This window comes from Myotis daubentonii, chromosome 1 (assembly GCF_963259705.1).
Source record: "Myotis daubentonii chromosome 1, mMyoDau2.1, whole genome shotgun sequence".
Taxonomy (NCBI): domain Eukaryota; kingdom Metazoa; phylum Chordata; class Mammalia; order Chiroptera; family Vespertilionidae; genus Myotis; species Myotis daubentonii.
Genome location: NC_081840.1, coordinates 79,673,925 through 79,697,771, shown reverse-complemented (window position 1 = coordinate 79,697,771; position 23,847 = coordinate 79,673,925). Strand labels below are relative to the sequence as shown.

At 40.2% G+C, this 23,847-nt stretch overlaps 1 protein-coding gene across 4 annotated transcripts in view; it reads left to right on the top strand.

The window, feature by feature from the left end:
* The window catches only part of STXBP6 (syntaxin binding protein 6), a 269,555-nt gene that overhangs the window by 209,195 nt on the left and 36,513 nt on the right, over positions 1–23,847 (top strand). For all 4 annotated transcript variants that reach the window (XM_059709535.1, XM_059709527.1, XM_059709520.1 and 1 more), the window contains 2 exons: positions 1,267–1,397; positions 2,514–2,679. In XM_059709535.1, the coding sequence (XP_059565518.1) occupies positions 1,267–1,397; positions 2,514–2,679 (297 nt within the window). The remainder of the gene's footprint in view (positions 1–1,266; positions 1,398–2,513; positions 2,680–23,847) is intronic.

The window sequence follows — 23,847 nt, the reverse complement described above, 5'->3', positions numbered from 1 at the left end:
AGGTATTACTCCTTTATCACTAAAACCTAAAATATTTACACTGGACTATGTAATTAGAAATATGCATTGTAGTTCCCTAGGGGAACTTTATTTAAAATTTAGCCTTTCCCAATGACCCCTACTGGGTGCCTGTCAGCCCTGTATGCCTTTTTCCCTGCAGTTGGTTATTGCACACTTGCAGCCCCCATTAAAGATGCTTGTTGTTAGTGGGTTAAGTTGTGTTCAGTCTGAATGGATGAAGACATAAAGCAGCCCTTACAATCATAACTGTATTGTACCTGCTTGAGAGTAGAGATTATAACTTCTGTATCTTTCGACCTCACCCCTCATCAAAGACACACATATTCATTCCCTCTCTCTCTCTCAGATTATTATGACCACCTGATGTTTGTAGGCAAATTAGCTATAATTTTGTGCTGAAGTTGCTAGAGGGCCAGACCATTATAAACATCTGAATAGCACAACATACCTAAGTATCATTGCTGATCAAGTTCATTCTATCATGTTGATGGCGTATCCCAATGGAGATGGCTTCTTCCAACAAGACAATGCACCATGCCATGGTGCTCATATTGTGCAGGAGTGGTTTCAAGAACATGAGGGAAACTTTACCTTGCTTAGGTGGCCCCCACAATCACCAGATCTCAATCCAATTGAGCATTTGTGGGACGAAGTTAAAAGAGCCATCAGGCAGCTGGTTCCACAACCATCAAATCTTACAAAACTGGACAGTACTATTCATCAGGCATGGTGTCAGATTCCTCGCATCACCTTTAAACATCTCGTGGAGTAAATGCCAAGAAGAATTGCCACAGTACTGAAGGCAAAAGGTGGCCCAACGAAGTACAGATGGGGTGGTCATAATAACCTGGCCAATCATAATAATCTGGCCACTCTGTGTGTGTGTGTGTGTGTGTGTGTATACATATATATGTATGCTAGAGGCCCAATGCACAAAATTCAAGCAAGAGTAGGCCTTCCATCCCCTGGCTTCCCTCTGGCTTCCGGGACCTGGGCTTTGCTCTGGCCGCCAGCAGGCACCTGGGAGCTGGGCTTCCTTCCGGCCCCAGCTTCATCCAGAAGGACATCTGGAATGACATTTGGTCTAATTAGCATATTACCCTTTTATTATTATAGGTACATGTATAGGTATTTTTTTCTTCTCTCATTCTCGTTTTGCATGTGCATGTATGTGTGAGATAGAAGCCCACTGACAGGAAACAAACCAACCTGCACACCCACTAATCTGTGGTCTGTTCTTGGCAGTGACAAACAAGAAACCTACACAGGCGTCCATTACGAAGGTCAAACAGTTTGAAGGCTCCACATCGTTCGTGCGGAGATCACAGTGGATGCTCGAGCAGCTTCGCCAGGTGAATGGCATCGATCCTAATCGGGTGAGTGCCCTGTGGAGTACTGAGCGACGGTGGTCTCTTCACATGACAACTCTTTTATTAACTTTGGCGGTGGTGATGGTTGTCTGAATCGTTTTTTCTCTGTTTCAGTTACACAAATAAGACTTTCTGATTTCTATACCCTTCTTATAGGGGATTGTAAACCTTTTCATCATGTTTGATGCAGGAACCTAAGGGGACGCAGATTGAAGAATTGCTATATCTAGTAATATGTTTATCAGCAAAATGCAAAGATCAGAATTCAGGTTCATGTCCATGGCTATCAATATGAAAAGCCATGTTTCTCTAAGCTTCATTTATCTCCTCATGCCACCAATTTATTTATTTATTTAAATAAATAAATCCTTAAAAGTTTATGAATCTGTTGTATGTAATATGAGAAACATTTTTGATAAGTATTTATTCAAACTAGATCCCCCCCTTTTGCTCAAATGCGTTTATCATATAAAACGTCAATAATGAAGAAAAAGAAAATGTAAATTGTCACTATATGCTAAAATATTAAGGAGGAATCTTTTCCTGTCAAAGATTAGGGGCAAGATTACTATGGGTTAGTGCTGAGACCCTGAATGAATTATGTCCCAAGTAATTGGGAGGATGATATGCAGTCTGAATTCTGACACAGGTCAATGTGTGGTAGGCTACAGGAACTTCTGTGATACTAGCTTCCTAGGGACATCTGTAAATACTGTAAGATTTGGGGTTTACTTGATAAACAGAGAAAGGTGGATTCTCCATGCACCTGGGTGCTAATAAAGATGAGCTTTGCCCAGCTGGTGTAGTTCAGTGGTCGAGCATTATCCCATGAACCAAGAAGTTACTGGTTGGGTTCTCTGTCAGGGTTGTGGGCTCGATCCCCAGTAGGGGGTGTGTCGGCGGCACCTGGCGAATGTTGCTTTCTCATCAATGTCTCTATCTCTCTCTTCCTCTCCCTTCCTCTCTCTCTAGAAAATCTATAAAAACATAGTTAAAAAAAAAGATGAACCTTATGATTAGTTTTGAAAGATGTTTTGCCTTTATGAGTCTTTTGTTGGGCATAAGATTGAAGCAGCAGTTTTTATACATTGAGATTAGTAGTTATTTCACTGTTTTTTCCAGGATTCTGCAGAGTTTGATTTGTTGTTTGAAAATGCTTTTGACCAGTGGGTAGCCAGCACAGCCTCAGAAAAATGCACCTTCTTCCAGATCCTCCACCACACCTGCCAGAGGTACCTCACGGACAGGAAGCCGGAGTTTATTAACTGCCAATCTAAAATCATGGGAGGTGAGTGGGCATTTGTGTGACTTCAGTCATCCTGTTGCCTTAGACTCACTTTTTTAAAAGTTAGGTGTTCCACAGCATAAAAACAAACCAAAACAAACCAAAAGAATCAAGGTGCTAGACTGCATGAGAACCATTTTGGGGAGTTCACTGTATGCTCAATCTAAACACAGTATTGTATTTTCATACTTATCCAAAAGCTGGTGTTTTCAGAAGAATGAGCCACTGAGCTAAGATTGTTTCACTATAAGAACAAACCTGTTCCTTTACTAGAAATATCTTTCAGTTTGGTTTCTTTACTACCATTTCTATAATTTTTTTGCAGAATGCTGTTTCCAGGTTGCTTTTTCCTGATATTTTTCAAGATATTTTACAAATCCTATATAATAAAAGCCTAATATGCAAATAGACCAAACAGCAGAACGACCTGCAGAATGACTGGTCACTATGACACTCACTGACCACCAGGGGGCAGGCTCTCAACACAGGAGCTGCCCCCAGGTCCCCAGCCAGCCAAGGCGGATGCCAGCGACCCCCATCCCCCAATTGCCCTGCTGGTTGCCCCCCAGATCAGCCCTGATCGCCAGCCAGGCCTAGGGATCCTACCCATGCATGAATTTCGTGCACCAGGTCTCTAGTATTAACATAAAAATTCTTACAGATGTAGTGCCTTTCAAATAGCGATTATTCTCACTTTTATTTCTTCAATGGTATACAGAGCTGGGTTAGGATGAGTGCTGTAAGCCAGCCTTAAGGAGCAAGTACCAGCATTGGGAACTTAATGAGAAATATTTAGGAGGGTGCTTAACACATTTCTTTTAGGAGGTATTTCTTATATATATATCATGGGCCTTTTTATTCACCTGAGCTCTTGGTTTGAAGGAATTTTTTTAAATGTGCCAGCTTTATCTTAATCGTGTCAAATGAAAGTCACATCAGAGACAGTGCATGTTTTCTTTGGGATATATATCTCTTCATGTGAACATGGGCAGAACAACATTGTTCTCTCCCACCAACTGCTGTACTCATCATTTTGTCATTAGTCTGCTAGGTATTGTATGGAGAAGACACTGTGCAACACATAATTATTCACTGAATTATTCCTGTTTCTCTTATACAGGAAGTTGCTTATATCATCAGCCCTGAAAGGACGTTTTTAGGCATTCATGTACAGTCATCTTATAGTTTCTCTGTTTAGTCCTAGAAAAAGAAAAAAGAGGTGATGAGTGGTGCATTTAACTTCAAAGTGGCCACATCCTATGGTACAAAAGTGAAAAATTTAGACATAGATGTTAAAAAGAAAGGGAATATCAAACACTAACCCCTTACTATTTAGAAACTATAATGAGACACAGCTTTCTATCATGTCTGTGTCATCATGTTCATCAAATGAATCCTGCTTTCAAAGTCCAGCCTTAACAGACTTGGCAAAAGGTCAAAGTCCACCAGGCCTAGGACCACGGAAGGCTGCATGACAATGGAAAGTACCTGCTATGGAACATTTCCCCCACCGGTGTCTGTATGGTCAGTAACTTGCTTGGCTAGCCCTTAAGCACTGGGTCTCCTTTAGAACTACTGTGACATTATGAATTTGAAATTTCTGTTGCTCGAACATTCCACTTCCCCCTGTTCTATCCTGAGTGCAGAGGGGCCAGAGCAGTGCCATGGAATGACTACATTTTCTCAGGATGGAAACCTGAGCTGGAAACAAGAGGGCCACAGACTCACCCCACCGCCCTTGCAAAGGAAACAAGCCACCTCCCTCAGCTCAGGTTGGGAAGAGTTCAGATGACTCTTCCCCTGCTCCTCCCCTAAGGAATGGCAGTAGGCAGTCCCTCTTCTCTGCTGCCTCTGAAGCTCTCATTTCTTCTCTCAGAACAGGCCCTTTCATTCTTTTATTCACTCTTGTTTATCATCCAATTACACAGCAAGTAAGTACTAAGTGCCTGCTATGTGCCAGTCACTGAGCTACGTCCTGGATATGGAGAATAGTTCTATATTTGATCCCTTAATAAACCCTAATCCCAAATCCCAGATTGGCAGCTCTTCATTTGCCCTCTTGATTATACTCAGACCTACCCACACAGTCCCACCAGCTGCTTCTATAAGCCATTGGCCCAGTCCTTTAGATGCCTTCCAGTGCCCTACGAACCCTAAATTATGCAGAGTTGAGACAGGAACCCATATACGCAATGTTGAGTCGTTGCTATGGGTATCAGATAAATCTACAGATTGACTTCCTGTAGTAGATAATAAGTTAATGAGACCAGAATTGGCGCTGCCTTTTGTGACCAAAGATGCATCTCTCATCTTCCTTAGACCTCACTTTTCCCAAGTGTAGTATGTGGGGGTAGACAGTATCTAAAATCCCTTTCAATCTTGTTTTCAGAATCTATAATTCCTAAGGTGTAGCTTTATTGTGAAGTTTAATCACTTTTTAATTCAAGTATCAAAAGCTTTAATGCAGTTAAATGTTGACTGGCCCTGGATTCCTATGGAAGGCAAAAAAGTTTGAATTAAGCACATTGTAATTTGTTGTCAGCACATGTCCTTCATGAGTATAGTTTGTCTCATAGTTGCTTATCCTTGATAACAGTTGTACCAACATGCCCTAATTAATTAGCATGCTGATCAGTCTTTTGTTCTCCCAGTTATCACAAATCCAAAACTTAAAAATTATGTGGTTCTCAGGTCACTACTTTCTGACTCCTTTGACTCTGGGGTACCTACCCCATCTTTAGATCTTCATTTCCTCATCTTTAGATGAGATCTCTTCCTAATTTCACAGTATCTTTTCGTTTCTTCTCAAGTATGGGCCACAAGTCCTAGACACAGTTGTTTTCTGCACTGTGAAAGGCGATAGGTTTTGTGATTTTAGAGAAATGATATGGTATTGGTTTGCTGCCCTACACCAGGTTCTTTATGTGTTATCCTAGCAGCCTTTGGAAATATAATTTATTATCTTCATTTTACAGAGATGGAGGTAGGCTCAGAGAGATTGTGAAATAGCTTTCTGAGGGTCACATAGCTAGTAAGTGGCAGATATATTCAAACACAGGGTCACTTCTCTCTAAAAGCACCTTCCTCAGGGCCACTGAGTGCTACGCTCCAGAGAATATCACTGACATTGTCTTTGGTATGAAAAGTGCCCCCTGGAGTTATACAAGACTTTTAGAAAATATTCCACATTTGTGAGTATTAAAAAAGGGAAGGAAGAAGAGAATGACAGAGACTATAGGTAGTTTTAACTTTTTTTCTAGTTTTATTACAGATATATAATTAAGATAATTCTTAAATAATTCTCCCCCCCCCCCACCAGGAATGAATGAGTCACCAGGGGCCTTTAAAATCATCTCTATTTTTTTTATTGGTTTGTTTTTGTTTATCAGATCTTCATTATGTTAAAGAGATGAAAGTGAGGCTATTTTAGTGAATGAGGAAGATGATGGAACCCAGGCTGAAAATACCTCTCAGATACTGCCTCTGATCCAAGGCTATCATTGGGAAAACTGAGGCCCCGTGAATTTGAATGACTTTGCCAAGATTAGTGGACTGAGAGCAAGTCTGCCTGACTCCCACTGAATCACACTTTTTAAAATACTAGTTCAAATAAGATTATCATTTAAGTATCTAAAATCGCACACAGTTCTTCTCTTGTATGTATTGATTGTGTATATGCCACATGATAGGTTTTTCTTTTTCCCTTGAGGAGAATCAGTTACACAGGAATGGATTGTATGGAACGTTTGAAGTTTTATCTTCAAACATATTTTCTTATCTCCAGAGGACAGACTGGGAAGCTTTGATCTTCTGATGCTGGTTACAGGATCTAGGAGACACTTGTAAAGTCCAGGAGGCTGAGTGAAGGCCCTCAGACACTGGAAGAGGGCAGGGTGCTCTAAGCGAGTATAAGGAGGAAGCAGTGGTTTCTTCTCATACCTCTGTCAGCATCTCCTCTTGTCTGGATAGCTGGAGGACCAGTAAGCTAGGACAGAGTCCTCAAGCTGTGGTCATTCCTAGCCTTCATTCTACCTGTTTTTTAGTTCATTAAAGGTCAGTCACCTTCAACAAATGCAAATCTATTCATTTAGTTGCTGGGTCCGTAAGTTACCAAGCATCCTACAGAGATCGAAAGCAGAGGCATGGACCAGTCTGACTGCTGAAATGTGACATGGCGTCATGAATGACAGGGGTCCTAAAAGTGAAGTCTTAGATTCATGTAGGTCTTACTTACCTCTTCTGAGATGGTAGCTTTGTTCTCTCTGCTTATTGTAAATAGAGATGATTTCATAGTGTTATCTGTGTGATAACACATTTGCACTTCAAAGATGCCTCGGAGTTAATCACATGTATAGAACTTTAGACTCCAGAAGAGAGACTTGCATTCAACTGATTCATTTCAGAGTATATGCTCTGCCTCAAATAGTAACACCAGGTTAGATAATATGCATATCACCTTAAGTCAAGGTCCCAAGGGGGATTTTTGTTTTGTTTCTTCATTTTTTTTTAGTAAAATGTGAGACAATCCTACATGGCTCCCCATTGCTATGTTATTTACACTAAACTTTTGTAGTGATTACTTTTCCTCTTTTTTTCTTTTTTTACCTAATACTGTGAACTATGGGAATCCTTAGTGGTATTTGTAACTTCTGTGTTAGAACCACAAAGTAGATTCTTTGCAAACCTGTTTTTTTTTTTCAATAAGTGATGTAAATCATTTGCAAGAAATAAATGATTTATTCTTCAAGGCGAGGTTCTCTAAGTGGCGGGAGGTACTAAATACTAAAGCATGTCCTAGTATTTTCCTTGAATTCTACGCCCAAACATCCTTGGCTAATTTATTCAATTACCTCTTACTCTTTCACCTCTTTTAATATCAGTCCTTCTTCAGTGAGCCCCACCTGTATCATTTGAGGCCCAGTTGTGCACATTTCCTTCTGATTTTATTTTATTTTTTTAAAATATATTTTATTGATTTTTTACAGAGAGGAAGGGAGGGGGATATAGAGTTAGAAACATCGATGAGAGAGAAACATCAATCAGCTGCCTCCTGCACACTCCCCACTGGGAATGTCCATGCAACCAAGGTACATGCCCTTGACCGGAATCGAACCCGGGACCCCTCAGTCCGCAGGCCCACGCTCTATCCACTGAGCCAAACCAGTCAGGCTTCCTTCTGATTTTATAAGCATTTACTCAGCACCACATGCTTTGAATATCCAACAACAAAGTAGCCACCTTGGTCAACTTTACTTACCTTTCTGGGGAACATCAGTAAGCATATATGCAATACAATAATGCCAAGCTGATCACGAGCTGCATTTTAAAGGATGGTTAGCAGTTGCCAGATAGACAAGGGCAGGATGAAATTAGCTCTCTCTTATTGCAACAGTTAATACACACAATTTTATTTAGTGTTTGCTATCTTCAGAATTTGAAATTTGGCAGGTTATTTTTCCATAAAACAGGCAATTTTAAAGTGTCATATGATTTTATCATCATCAAGGGTATTTCTTAAGCATTGCCCACTTGTGCACAGCCCTTCAGATGGTGGAATAAGACCCAGACTTCTGAGGCCTATTAGAATTCCAGGGACACATGTCTCGGATGTTCCCTTCAGAGCAGTCTGGCCCTCTGATTGATGTGCTAAAGGAAAACCAAATGGTTTTAATCTGGATTCCTCTGGGATAGAACAGAATCTCAGGATTGAATGTGTGACTTTGTATTGTACTTTTCTTCCAAACATTGTAAGGTCATCCTTGGGTGAGATGTGCAAATATTTCACCTGTGAGTGCACCCCATGGGCATGTGTCAGGTGAAATAACAAATAAATTATAAAAAGAGCACATGTGTTCATAACAGAGTTCTTATAACAACATTTCGGTTAACAACAGACTGCATATGCAATGGTGGTTCCTTTAGGTTATAATGGAGCCAAAAACTTCATATTGCCTAGAGATGTCATAGCCATCCTAATGTTGTAATACAACAACACATTATTCACAACTTTGTGGGGTGCTGGTGTAAAGAAACCTACAGTGCTGATAGTCGTATAAAAGAATAGCACATAATATTACGTTGCACTACATAATATTTGATAATGATAATAAACAATTATGTTACTGGTTTATGTATTTACTATACTAAACTTTTTAATAGAGTGTACTCTTTCCACTTATAAAAAGTTTGCTGAAAGACAGTATGCTGTATTAAGCCAGCAGCAGCCTCATACATCTCGTGTTTACCTTGCCTCCTGATTGTATCATTTTCTCCTGTGCTTGATTTACTCCTGTTTGTTTTGTAAATTTAGTGTAGCCTAAGTGTACAGTGTTTATAAAGTCTACAGTACTGTACAGTAATGTCCTAGGCCAGTGGTCAGCAAACTGCGGCTCGCGAGCCACATGCGGCTCTTTGGCCCCTTGAGTGTGGCTCTTCCACAAAATACCACATGCGGGCGCGCACGTACAGTGTGATTGAAACTTCGTGGCCCATGCGCAGAAGTTGGTATTTTGTGGAAGAGCCACACTCAAGGGGCCAAAGAGCCGCATGTGGCTCGCGAGCTGCAGTTTGCCCACCACTGTCTAGGCTTTCACATTCACTCACCACTCACTCACTGATTCACCGAGAACAACTTCTAGTCCTGCAAGCTCCATTCATGGTCAGTGCCCTAGATAGGTGTGCTTTTTTTTTTTTACCTTCTACACGATATTTTTACTATACCTTTTCTATGTTTAGGTATGTTTATATACACAAATACTTACCATTGTGTTACAATTGCCTATACTACTCAGTACAGTAACCTCTGTACAGGTTTGTGGCCTAGGAGCAATAGGCTATCCCATATAGCCTTAGGTGTGTAGTGGGCAGTACCATTTAGACTTTTGTGAGTGTACTTTATGATGTTCAAACAATGATGAAATCACCAAACATTGCATTTCTTAGAACACATCTCCATTGTTAAGTGGTGCATAACTGTACTGTAAGGGAATCTGTAACATTTGCTATCATTTTTCAATTTTTTCCTTTTTTTTAATGTTTTCTGTCAGTGAATAATGGCTTTGTGGAATGTGAACCTCACCCTCCTACACATGCTGCACCCAGGGCACATTACAATGAGTTGCTTATTTCTTAAGAATAAAATCATGTCTAATTTTGCCTTTACTTGTAGATGTGTACACACACACATATTAGAGATTATAATTCACATAAGAGTTCAATTCTATTAAAACTACCATAGTGCTGCTTCTTGATGTCAATGCAGAAGAGGAGGCCAGGCTGCCTGGCCAATTCACTGAAGTGAGAGAGCCATGCAGTGTTCCCTATAGTAGTTTTTCATATCAAGTGGCACCCATGTCATAGTTCCTCCAGTGACGATTTTGTTATCTTTGAAGAAATAAAAAAATAACGGACTTCAGTTTCACCACAGTACAAACCAGGAAAATGATCCATGAAGATCTTGCCTGACAATGTAGCAGGATACAAAATTAACCCCAAGAAATCTGAGGCATTTCTATACACCAATAGTGAACTTTCAGAAAGAGAGATTATAAAAACAATCCCGTTTACCATTACACCGAAAAAACTAAGCTACCTAGGAATAAACTTAACTAAAGAGGTAAAAGACCTCTACTCAGAAAACTACAGGACGTTGAAAAAAGACATAGAGGAAGACATAGACAGATGGAAGAACATACCGTGTTCATGGATTGGTAGAATCAACATCATTAAAATGTCCATACTACCCAAAGCAATCTATAAATTCAACGCACTTCCCATTAAAGTACCAACAGCATACTTCAGAGATCTAGAACGAACTTTCCAAAAATTCATCTGGAATAAAAAAAGACCCCGAATAGCTGCAGCAATCCTGAAAAAGAACAAAGTAGGTGGGATCTCAATACCAGCTATCAAGTTGTATTACAAAGCCACTGTTCTCAAAACTGCCTGGTACTGGCACAAGAATAGGCATATAGATCAATGGAATAGAATAGAGAGCCCAGAAATCGGCCCGAACCAATATGCTCAATTAATATTTGACAAAGGAGGCAAGAACATACAATGGAGCCAAGATAGTCTCTTCAATAAATGGTGTTGGGAAAATTGGACAGATATATGCAAGAAAATGAAACTAGACCACCAACTTACACCATACACAAAAATAAACTCAAAATGGATAAAGGACTTAAATGTACGACAGGATACCATAAAAATTCTAGAAGAATCCAAAGGCAAGAAAATCTCAGACATATGCCGAAGCAATTTCTTCACTGATACAGCTCCTAGGGCACTTGAAACTAAAGAAAAAATGAACAAATGGGACTACATCAAAATAAAAAGCTTCTGCACAGCAAAAGAAACCATCAACAAAACAACGAGAAAACCCACCGTGTGGGAAAACATATTTGCCAATGACATATCTGATAAGGGCCTAATCTCCAAAATTTATAAGGAACTCATACAACTTAACAAAAGGAAGATAAACAATCCAATCAAAAAATGGGCAAAGGACCTAAATAGACACCTTTCAAAAGAGGACATTCAGAAAGCCAAGAGACATATGAAAACATGCTCAAAGTCACTAATCATCTGAGAGATGCAAATCAAAACAGCAATGAGGTACCATCTCACACCTGTCAGACTGGCTATCATCAACAAATCAACAAACGACAAGTGCTGGAGAGGATGTGGAGAAAAAGGAACACTTGTGCACTGCTGGTGGGAATGCAGACTGGTGCAGCCACTATGGAAGACAGTATGGAGTTTCCTTAAAAAACTGAAAATGGAACTCCCATTTGACCCTGTGATCCCACTTCTAGGAATATATCCCAAGAAACCAGAAACACCAATCAGAAAGGATATATCCACCCCTATGTTCATAGCAGCACAATTCACCATAGCTAAGATCTGGAAACAGCCTAAGTGTCCATCAGTAGATGAATGGATTAGAAAACTGTGGTACATCTACACGATGGAATACTATGCTGCTGTAAAAAGGAAGGAACTCTTACCATTTGCAACGTCATGGATGGAACTGGAGAGCATTATGCTAAGTGAAATAAGCCAGTCAATAAAGGAAAAATACCACATGATCTCACTCATTCATGGACAATAGAGACCATTATAAACTTTTGAACAATAATAGATACAGAGGCAGAGCTGCCTCAAACAGATTGTCAAACTGCAGCGGGAAGGCCGGGGAGGGTTGGGGGGCAGGAGGTAGGGGGGTAAGAGATCAACTAAAGTACTTGTATGCATGCATATAAGCATAACCAATGGACATAAGACACTGGGTGATAGGGGAGGCTAGGGGACTGTCTAGGGCGGGGGGATAAAATGGATACATATGTAATACCCTTTGTAATACTTTAAGCAATAAAAAAAAAAAAAAAGATCTTGCCTGAGATTCCACAGCTAATAAGGGATAGAGCTGGTATCAGTCAGGCCTGTCCTCATTCCCATCCCTGACTTCCAGGTTCCCTCAATAAACACAGGTCTTTTCCTTATGTTGATTCAACTAAGCAGAACAGAGGAGAATACAAATTTAACAATATGTAGAGGTAGGCAAATATAGGTTAACTAGAGGCCCGGTGCATGAAATTTGTATACTCGGGGGGGGGGGGGGAGGGGGTCACTCAGGTACATGAAATTCGTGCACTCGGGGAGGGGGGGGTCCCTCAGCCCAGCCTGGGCCCTCTCACAGTCTGGGAGCCCTCAGGGAGCAAGCCTAAGCCGTCAGTCAGACATCCTTAGTGCTGCCACAGAGGCGGGAGAGGCTCCCACTGCTGCACTCGCCAGCCATGAGCCTGGCTTCTAGCTGAGCGGTGCTCCCCCTGTGGGAGTGGACTGACCACCAGGGGGCAGCTCCTGTGTTGTGCATCTGCCCCCTGGTGGTCAGTGCGCATCATAGCAACTGGTCATTCTGCTGTTTGGTCAATTTGCATATTAGCCTTTTATTATATAGAATGATAATAAAAATAAATACAATCCTAATATATAAAAACCCTGGGTTGTAACGACCAGTAACTACTGAGGCTCGACCAACCGGAAGTCAGTCCTGCAGTCAGACTGCTTCTGCTGCAGGCGCAGTGCCCCAGCACTGACTGCTGAGGGGGCTGTGAATCAGGGCCAGAGAGAGGCCTGAAGAGAGAAGCAGGGACTGATCCGTTGCCTCTGTGGCAGCTTTTGACCAGCACTTGCCTCTCTCTCTCTCTCCCAGTCTAGCCAGCAGCCATGCCTCCATTTCTCTCCAGGCCTCCACCCAGGCTACTGATCAGCCCCACCTTTCTGATCAGGCCCTGTTGATAGGCCCAGAGACACTGATTGGCATAGGAACTGCAGTCAGAACCAAATGTGGGTGCTGTGAAGAACCAATGGCTGCCTAGGAGGTGGAGCATTTGATGCTGACTGGCATAGAAACCATCCAATTGGCCAGCAGAGGAGGGAAGTTGGAGGCAAGATCAGGCCTACAGGGGAGGGTAGTTGGGGGTGAGATCAGGCCGGCAGGGGAGGGCAGTTAGGGGAGATCAGGCAGGCAGGTAGGTGAGCAGTTAGGAGCCAGCGGTCCCAGATTGTGAGAGGGATGTCCAACTGCCAGTCGGACAGTCAGACATCCCCCAAGAGATCCCAAGTTGGAGAGGGTGCAGGCTGGGTTGAGGGAACCCTCCCCTCTGTGCACAAATTTGTGCACCAGGCCTCTAGTAAATAATAATACAAGAATAAACTCTGAGTTTCACATACAACTGTAAACCTACTTTTTCCCACCACTGTTTAAGGATCAAATTAAAAATTATGTTTGAAATTTCTCTTTAAATAACTGTCAATTATATTAATCATGTATATATACAGAATTATCCATTGTTCTATTACTTTATCCTCTTCATTGTAGCCAACACCATTTTTTCCTAGACAGCATGATATTTCATTAAAGACTTGTCTTATAGAAACCTTTTGGAGAGAGTAAGAAATTAAGAAAAGAAACCAAAAAATACATCAATAAACTTTAACAGTACAAATACTTAAATTATGTAATTGGAAATCCCATTTTAGGGGATTTTTTGTTTTAAGTATCAGGGTCCCAGTAACACTGCATCAAACAAGTTTGATGTTTACATAATCTACTGACATAACCATCTGACACCAGCTGAGCAATAGCAGAAGCTACGAGATGTTTCTGGATCTGAATTTACATTTAGATTTAGGACAACATTACCAGTCAATGTGTTGAGTAATTTATATGCTTTCCCATATTTTTTGAGTCAGTATTGAACCTCATCCTGTTCCCATGAGGTGAATCAAAAGCAGATGCCTTTATTTTAAGTGAGAAAATTGAAGTAACCAAGGGCTACTTCCTTAGCTTCTATCCAATTCAATGCATGAATGATATAAATGACTAGTAACTAAAGAAAAATTGGGTCACAGATGTGATTTTTCTCTTTTTCATTGCTCATCGGCTATAAACTACACTGAAATGCATGCTGTGAAACAGCTGGTATGTTATGGTTAGTCATCATGAGCCAGGAGTGACTGTGTACATTAAGTGCTTTTGAATCATCTCCACCAAAACCTTGAACCAAACCAAGGCTACATAAGGGTCCTTCTAAGGCAGGGGTGGGGAACCATTTGGATATTTTAACATCATTCACAGTCCATACAAAATTATTAACTTAAAAATTAGCCTGCTCTGCTTGGTCAAACATTTAATTAACTCACCCCTCATGCCTTGGCAGGGCCAGACCAAATGATTTTGTCGGCCTTATATGGCCCACAGGCCAGACATTCCCCACCCCTGTTCTAAGGTATCATTTATTGGCTTACCAGGGATCATGAACATATTGTGTCTATTCCATGGTTAAATAATCTGCAATAGATGAGAGCCATTCCTATTTTCAAAATCAACTAGCAGATGTAACTGCACAACTTGATGGAGTAAAAAGAGCACAGACTGGATCCACTCGCCCCTGCCTTTGATGGCATCGTAACATTCTCTGAGCTGCTAAACTTATATTCAGCCTCTATGCTTTTCTGTGTTGTGGATAGTAATGTAGACCTTGAAGAAATGGTAGGGGATTAAAGTGAATTTTAAAATATTTAATCAGACAGTATTTTTGTAAAGTGCCAGTAAATGTCTGAATATTCTATTTTATAAAACTTGAAAATTGCAATATGTGCATTCATATTATATGATGCCTTCCAAGATGTTTATCAAAAGCCCTTTCTTATGAAAGAAGCAACAAAATATTCTTGAGCTTTCCTAACCCATGTTGGCCATAAAAATGGGGGGGGGGAGATAGTAATTTCTTTGTTCCAAGTGGGAATGAACTGAGCTACATTATAGACACTTCCAATGTGTGGAATGCTGAGTTGTTTGCCATGGTTTATAGAATGCTGAATGTGTTGTATTTCATGTTTGACATTTATTGAGTGCATATGTTACTGCTGACTTACCAAAACAACGATGTGTAAATTATATCCAGTAACACTGTGCCAGAGATCAGGGCACATAATTCAGATCTTCCCATAGGAAGGAAAAAAAACCTAAAACATGTTTTATGAACTTTATAATAGAATTTTTTTTCACCAAAACATCTTCAGCCAAGAATATTTTTCGAGTCCAGTTTTCTTTCCACTACCAAAACGGAGATAAAGGGATCAAAGGTAAAATTGTTTAATGCTGGTAGACAGGAAGTGATATTTCTGAAATAGACATAAGAGGCATGCTGCATGATGACCATACTTTTAGATTTACAAACAAATACAACTTTTTAAAAAATTTTGGGAGACAATAACTTTGTCAACCAATTTTCTATGTAAGAACATCAAAAATATTTTCATAACCAATGTTAAACATAATTTCAGAAAAAATTTTTACACTAAAGATAAAAAGGATATAATCTCTGAGAATATAGGGCTATTCCTTACATTGAAAGCATTTACCTTAATTAAAAAACAAACAAACTTACTACATAGTCCTTATTGTTCTTGGTTCACATAGAACAAGAAAAACAATAAAAATTATCAGCTGGCATCTAAAGGCTACCGCTCTGCTATAGCAGATAGCATCAAGAACTAAATATTACATGGAATTGTAGTTAAGAGAAACTTAAATTCTCAAGAACAGTAACTGCTTCTAAAAATAGTCATTTAGCTTTTTGTCACCATCACCCCTACTTCTGGGGAAACCACTCAGAACACATACTTTTTGGACAGCAGATCAGAATGTAATTTTGAGAATCAAAGGCACAGTCCTACTCCTTACCTGGAATAGAGGTATTTGAGAAACTACACAGAAATATGAGATTTCTAAAATATTTTAGTGGAGAGGTAATTAAAATGGTTTCATTTTCCCCCACAATATATCCTAAGCTTCTAAAAATTTCTGATTATTAAAATAAGATTAGCCCTGGCTGGGTCACTCAGTTGGTTGGAGAGTCATCCCCTACACTGAAAGGGTGTGAGTTTGATTCATGGACAGGGCACATACTTATGTTGAGGGTTTGGTCCTGGAAGGGTACTGGAGGCAACTGATCCACATTTCTCTTTCACATCAATGTTTCTCTTTCTCTCTCCCTTCATCTCTCTTAAAAAAAAAATCAATAAAACATATCCTCAGGTGGGAATTAAAAAAATAAAATAAGGTTAAATCACTAGATTTAGCATTAGTAGTTATTTGAAATTTGGACACTGCTTTATAAGACCAAATGTTCTTCACCCTTCCCCTTGCAATATGCCTACCCAGGATTGGGCTCATTAGGCATCCAGTCAGTAAAACTTGTATTTTAGGTAAACAATGAATACTCTTCCAAAATGAGTACATATCCCAAATATTTCATGGGACATACTTATACTAAAAAAGTATCCATTGTTTATCTGAAATGCAAATTTTACTGTGTGCTGTATTTTATCTGGCAACCTTCAGAGGCATCTACCCTCCCAGTTTCTAGCCACCATTACAAATGGAAAACAAAATAAGTTTATTGTGTAGGCACATAAATTTTATGATAGCCAAGCCATTATTAGGACTTTAAGATAATTTGAGATGGAACTCTCAAAGGCATAACATTAGGTTATTAGCCATTCAAAGATACAGAGAAAAATAAGAAGCAAACTGCTAAGAAGGGCAAGGACTTTGGGGGATACCAAGTAGAACGAAGGCTTCCATTTATGGAAGGAGAGTAAAAACCTCTAGACTCCCAAGAACTAGAAGAAGAAGAAGAACAAAGTCTGATAGGAAACTGTTTAAAATCTGGCCTCCTCCCTGACCAGCCTAATGTTTTTTGTTTTTGTTTTCCATAATGGAAGTGACTGGTCTATCAAGGATCTCCTTACAAGCCTTGTGGCTTCTCTGCAAGCTCTGGCTCACCTTGGTCCATTGCAGTGCCCATCTGTAGCCCTCTCTCATTGCCAAGTAAACCAGCATAAAAAGTAACCCTGGCTTAGCTATTGGTTGATCGATTGGTTTGGTTTGGATTTTGTTCTAGCTCTATATGAACACAGCATCCAAAGGTTTTAGGTTCCATGAACCATTCACTGGTTTACATCTGTGAAAAGGAAAGAATATCTGTTTCAATATTTTCTAATTGTGAGAGCACATTAACCATAAACATTTCAATTACAATACATGAGTGTCAGGAAAGTAAAAAAAATAAGGATATCATTATATTTGGATAAAATACATGTTTTAGTAAAAAAAAAAAAAAAAGGACAAGTCTTCATGGGCTTAAGGACTTATTCAATATGTCCAACTTTTGAATGGTTAAATTGTGAGGTGGCAAGTGTGTGTGTGTGTGTGTGTGTGCGCGCGCGCGCGCGTGGGTGTGTGTGTGTGTGTGTGTGTGCTCACATGCACACATATTTTTTAAACTCTGGATACAATTCGTGGAAAAGCAAATATTTGTTTTTCTTTCATTTAAGTTAACAGTCAATGCCAAAAGGACTGTTTGTGAGTTTAGATGTCTAAGCAGAAACTGATTATTTACACTTTGAGAAAATCTAAATTTAATTGTCGCAATTACTCATAATAGTATGCCCAGTAGAAAAGAACTCAAGTGGAATTAATATCTCCCTCAGTCTGATTGAGAACATTCTGGTCAGGATTGGCCTTATGCCCCTTATAGCAAGGAGAATTAAACAGCACAGAATACAGTGGGCAAAAGTCAGGGGCATTCCATGATTCACATATAAATATTGCACAAGAGTGAATCTCCTTGTGACTGTTTATACTATTATATATCATTTCCTCCATCAGTGTTTCTCTCTATCCTGCGGACCCTATTTTCACAGTTGGTTGATTTTTATTGATATTTTCCCAGTGCCCATTATAAGAGGTTGAGACTTATGAGAAAAAATGTTTTTCACAAGGTCAGAGTAGATTCACACATCCTGATGGTTGGTTTCCAGGCATATTAGGGGTTTTTTAGACACTATATAAAGGGGGGAGAAACACTTTTTCAATTGTAGGACAATTTTTATGGTGTTGGGCAAAATTCCGGGTTGGGCAAAAGTAAGTTTAAGTTGTTTCCATGGAAAATAATATAGTAGTTAATAAATAATAATAAAAGCATAAACTCAAGTAATCACAACTGTAAATCTCATTTTTGCCCCACCCTTTTTTACCCTTGTGTATTTTCTTTAAGCTTTTGACCTTTAAACTTGAATAAGATAGCATATATTATAACCCTTTTTTGCCTTGCATAATTTAAATGTATATCTTAAAATTAATGTGTATTTTAATTTCCAAGCCACAGTTGAGTTTACCATCTTGGCCACTTGTGTTAATTTCCTATTGATGCTGTAGCAAATTACCACAAATTTAGTGGCTAAAACAACACAAAATCGTTATCTTATAGTTATGGAGGTCAGAAGTTTAGATGGATCATAGGGCATGTCCCTTCTGGAGGTTATAGGGAAGAATTTGTCTCCTTAACTTTTCCACCTTTTAGGGGCTGCTTATATTCCATGATTTGTGGGCTTTTTCCTTTATCTTCAAAGTCTGCAGTACAGCTTCTTCAGATCTCTTTCTCTGGCTTTTATATTCCTTATAAGGACCCTAAATTTATACTAGAGGCCTGTTGCACGAATTTGTGCACAGGTGGGGACCCTCAGGGTGGCCTGCGGGGATCAGACCCCAGCTCCCGTCCCCAGGCTCGCAGCCCCAGCTCGAGCCCCCAGCCTCACAGCCCCAAAGCCCCACCTGGAACCCTGCCATGGCCTGGTGCTGCCTGCTCACCTGCTCCACCATCCAGCCGTGGTCCCGCTCTCATCAGAGCCCATCGGGGCTGGCAGCACCTCCACTGCCACCCGCTGCCAGCGCCATGTTGCTGAAGCCCACCATGTTCCGCATTGCCCCTGGTGGTCAGCGCACATCATAGCAAGCAGTCGAATTCCAGAGGGGACAATTTGCATATTAGGCATTTATTATATAGGATTGGGTCTACCAGATGATCCAGAATAATCTTCCCATCTGAAGACCCTTAGCTTAAGCACACCTGCAAAGTCCCTTTAACCACATAAGGTAACATATTCACAGGTTCCAGGAATTAGAATATGGAAATCTTTGAGAAGCCATTATTCAGACTACCATACCATTTTTTCTAAGCAATTCTGAAATCTATAATGTATACTACTATGCAATATTGTCCAGCATTTAATTATTTTCCTTTCATAAACTATACTTTTATTTTTTTCTTTATTGGTTAAGGTATTACATGTGTCCTTATTGCCCCATTGCCCCCCCCCACCCCCATAAACTGTACTTTTAAATACTTCCTGTAGACTATGTTACTTGTACTAATCTATTCTAAATTTAAGACATTTAAATTTAGAAACATAAACTTTTTATGAAGACCCAGGGCTTGCCATGTGCAACCTTATCTAGAAGTTCCTTACTTTACCGCCTGGGATATTTGTACCTTGGCCCTTTCTCTTTACTTAAGGGATTTGTTTTCCCGTAATAATTACAAAGGTTCTTTACAAGTTTCTAGAAAGTCTTAGAGTACTTAACATTTAAAGCGTTTGATGATGAGGACATTGTAGGACATTTGATTTCATTGTCATCATTTGCCTTGATATGTTCCTTCCTGCCACCTCAGAATATGACCATAATGCCCTACTTGTAAATAGCTTGGTGGTATTCCTCTTGAGAGACTGACAGTTTCCTTTTCAGCTTTGATATAAAGTGTCATGGTCAAGTTGATTTAACACGTACTCCTGGTATAATTTATCTTTTTAACTCACATACATTTAGAGGTGATTCAACATGAGGACCTGAAGTGACATTACCGTGTTAATTCAACAATTTTCTATATTTCTAAGCATGTGTACTTTCTTCTTTGTAGTGTATTTCTCTTTCTCTCTCTCTTTTTCTTTCCTTTTCTTTCTTTCGCAGCTCTTCACAAGTGCCAGTCTCCCCACCAAGCTATTTACAAGTAGGGCATTATGATCATTTTCTGAGGTGGCAGGAAGGAAAACTCCTCTTAGAAGTTTTTTGTTGTGTTTTTTTTTCTTCTTCTTGTTTTGTTTGTTATGGGAGGGAGGTTGCAGGGCTGGGTGAAAAAAGTGAAGGGATTAAGAAAAAACAAACAAACAAACAAACAAAAAACCTGTAGGCACAGACAACAGTATGATGATTACCAGAGGGAAAGGGGTCTGGAGGGAGGTATAAAAGGGTGAAGGGTGAATACATGGTGATAGAAAAATACTTGACTTTGCACTGACTGGTTTGGTTCAGTGGATGGAGCGTCAGCCTGGGGACTGAAGGGTCCCAGGTTTGATTCCGGTCAAGGGCATGTACCTTGGTTGCGGGCACATCCCCAATGGGAGGTTTGCAGGAGGCAGTTGATCGATGTTTCTCTCTCATCGGATGTTTCTAACTCTCTACCCCTCTCCTCTCCTCTCTGTAAAAAATCAATGAAATATATATTTTTTTTTAAAAAGATACTTGACTTTGGATGGTGAACACACAATACAATATACAGATGATGTGTTATAGAATTGCACACCTGAAATCTATATAATATTATTAGCTAATGTCACACTAATATATTCAATTGAAAGTAGAAGTAAGTTGTTTTTAATTTTTTATTTTTAAATTACAGCTGGCATTCAATATTATATTGTTTCAAGTATACAGCATAATGGTCTGGTACCCCCAAAAAGTCTAGCACCCACTTGACATCATACATAGTTATTACAATACGAGAGGCCCAGTGCACAAAAATTTGTGCACTCGGCGAGGAGGGGTGATCCCTCAGCCTGGCCTGTGCCCTCTTGCAGTCTGGGACCCCTCAGAGGATGACCACCTGCTGGCTTAGGCCTGCTCCCCAGGGGATTGGGCCTAAGTTGGCAATCAGACATCCCTCTGGCAGCCTGGCAGCCCTCAGGGGATGTCCACTTGCCAGCGGGGAGCAGACCTAAGCTGCAGTCGGACATCCTTAGCGCTGCTGAGGAGGCAGGAGAGGCTCCCACCACTACTGCTGTACTGGCAGCCATCAGCCTGGCTTGTGGCTGAGCAGAGCTCCCCCCTGTGGGAGCGCACTGACCACCAGAGGGCAGCTTCTGCATTGAGCGTCTGCCCCCTGGTGGTTATTGTGTGTCATAGTGACCAGTCATTCCCAGTCTTTCTGCTGTTAGGGTCAGTTTGCATATTACCTTTTTACTATATAGGATAGAGGCCTGGTGCATGGGTGGGGGCCAGCTGGTTTGTCCTAAAGGGTGTCCTGGATCAGGGTGGGGGTCCTGCTTGGGTGCCTGGCCAGTCTGGGTGAGGGGCTGAGGGCTGTTTTCAGGCTGGCCTGGGACTGAAGCTTCCAGCCTCTCCTTTTTTTCTTTTTTTTTTAATTCTGGGATTTATTTACCTTCTATAATTGAAACTCTGTTGCCTTCACTGGTCCTCCCAGCTCTGAAGCTGTGGTTGGCTGAAAGCAGGTATCTGGGGTTTGTTTGGCTTCTATAATTGAAACTTTGTTGCTTTTGGAGCTGTTGCTTTCAGGCTCAGAGCCTGGCCACGGCAGGCGGGGAACCTTGGCTTCCTCCATCACTGGAGCAAGCAAACCTCCTGCTCGCTTCAGCTGCGTGGCTGCCGGCCGCCATCTTTGTTGGCAGTTAATTTGCATATCTCACTGATTAGCCAATGGGAAGCATAGCGGAGGTACAGTTAATTACCCTTTTTGTCTTTTATTAGATAGAATTATTGTCTTTATTCCCTATGCTATACTTTACATCCCCATGACTATTTTGTAACTGCCAATTTGTACTTCTTATTCCCTTCACCTATTTCCCCCAGCCCCCAACCCTCTTCCATCTGGCAGCCATTAGTTTGTTCTCTGTATCTATGTTTAAGCTATATTTTTTAAGCCTTGTCTTCCTGGTATGATATGATATACACTAAAAAGAAAGAAGTTTTGAATGTATCATCTGGGTTTGAATTTCTGGTCTGTCGTTTACTATCTGTGAACAAGTTACTTAAACTTTAAACTTGACTTCCTTTTGTTAAATGCAATAATAATGCTTACCCATAGGGTTGTTGTAAGGACTGAATGAGATTTGTATGAAACATTTAGCATGGTACATAGGGTGTACCAAGGAATATAGTGGTAGCTGTTATAATGGATAATTATATTAATGTTACAATTAATGTTTTCTTTTAGTCCTGCCTTCCTGTTGTTGTCCTACCTTTTCTCCTGTTAAGGGAAATTAATATGGAATCTGAATTTCAATCAGACACAAAGGAGGGCTTGGAGATATAGAAAAGTATGGCTTTCAGACTATCCCTTACATCAGATACAATAGAGGTGCAGTCATATATATTTGCACTTGCATTTTTCTTATCTTCTTGGGGGAAAAAAAGCCAACTAGTGGTGATAACACTGATAGTCTCCATATTGAGTTCCTCCTATATGCCAGGCAATTTTGTTTAGTTCACGTTACCCCTAGAAACTAATTATTCTTATCTTCATTTTATAGGTGAAAAAAACTAGGCCACAGAGGGGTTACTTAACTTGTTCAAAGTCACACTGATAACAGAGGGAAGACAAAATTCAAACCTAGGCCTGTCTCTAAAGTCTATTCTTTTTACCTTCCCCTTTAGAGAGAGAAAAGTAGAAAAATCCCTCAAAGCAGCTATCACTGATATATAGTTTTATCTAAAAGTTCCAAGTGGTTCTCCAACAAATTTATATTATATTTCTCATTTCATCTGCCATTAGCATAGCTTTTGACATTGGACAATGTTGTCTTTTTAGTACAACATTTGAATTACCACATCCATTGCTTTATGACTGGTAAATTATTTTTCAGTTAAGTGTTTCACTGTTAAGTTCACTCTTCTAATGCTGCCTTTTCTTACAGTGTTTTAGATCATATTTTCTTTTCCTCTAGGAACACATCTTTTAAATTATATTATACTTCAAAAGGAAAAAGCTATTTGATTTGTTGAAATCTAAGATATGCATAAATTTTAAGGAATCTATATGTTATATAAAGTGTGGTACATTTATATTCTACTCCTGTGCATCAAAAACACTTATAGGCCAGCACATGCATTGGTAATTCAGATGGAGTCCTAGCAAGGCAGCCTTCAAAAATAGAGTATGTATAAATCTTCTTTTGAGAAATAAAAGACTTGGAAGAATGTGTTAAAGCTTTCTTCAATGATGACTAAGAAAATCATTCCAAAGTTATGACTTTCCTCTTTTGGACCTATTATACATCTCAGCTTCATCCCTTAAAAGTTGAGTATATGTGTACCCAAATAGCTGAATTTCTCTCTGATTAAGATTAGGTCAAGGCAAACAAAACTGCAGAAGTTTTAAGTTCTAATATCTATACTAATAAAAAGGTAATATGCTAATTAGACTGAATAGACCAAACATCTTCTGGATGACCTTCCGGACAAAGCCACGATGGTGGGGTCCGAGGCAGAGGTAGTTAGGGGCGATCAGGCAGGCAGGCAGAGGTAGTTAAGGGTGATCAGGCAGGCAGGCAGAGTGGTTATGGCCAATCAGGCTGGCAGTGAAGAGCAGTTAGGGGTGATCCGGCAGGTAGGGGAGCAATTAGGAGCATCAAGCAGGAAGGCAGAAGCAGCTAGGGGTGATCAGGCTGTCAGGGGAGCAGTTATGGCCATCAAGCCTGCAGGCAGAGGCAGTTAGGGGCAATCAGGCAGGTAGGCAGAGGTGG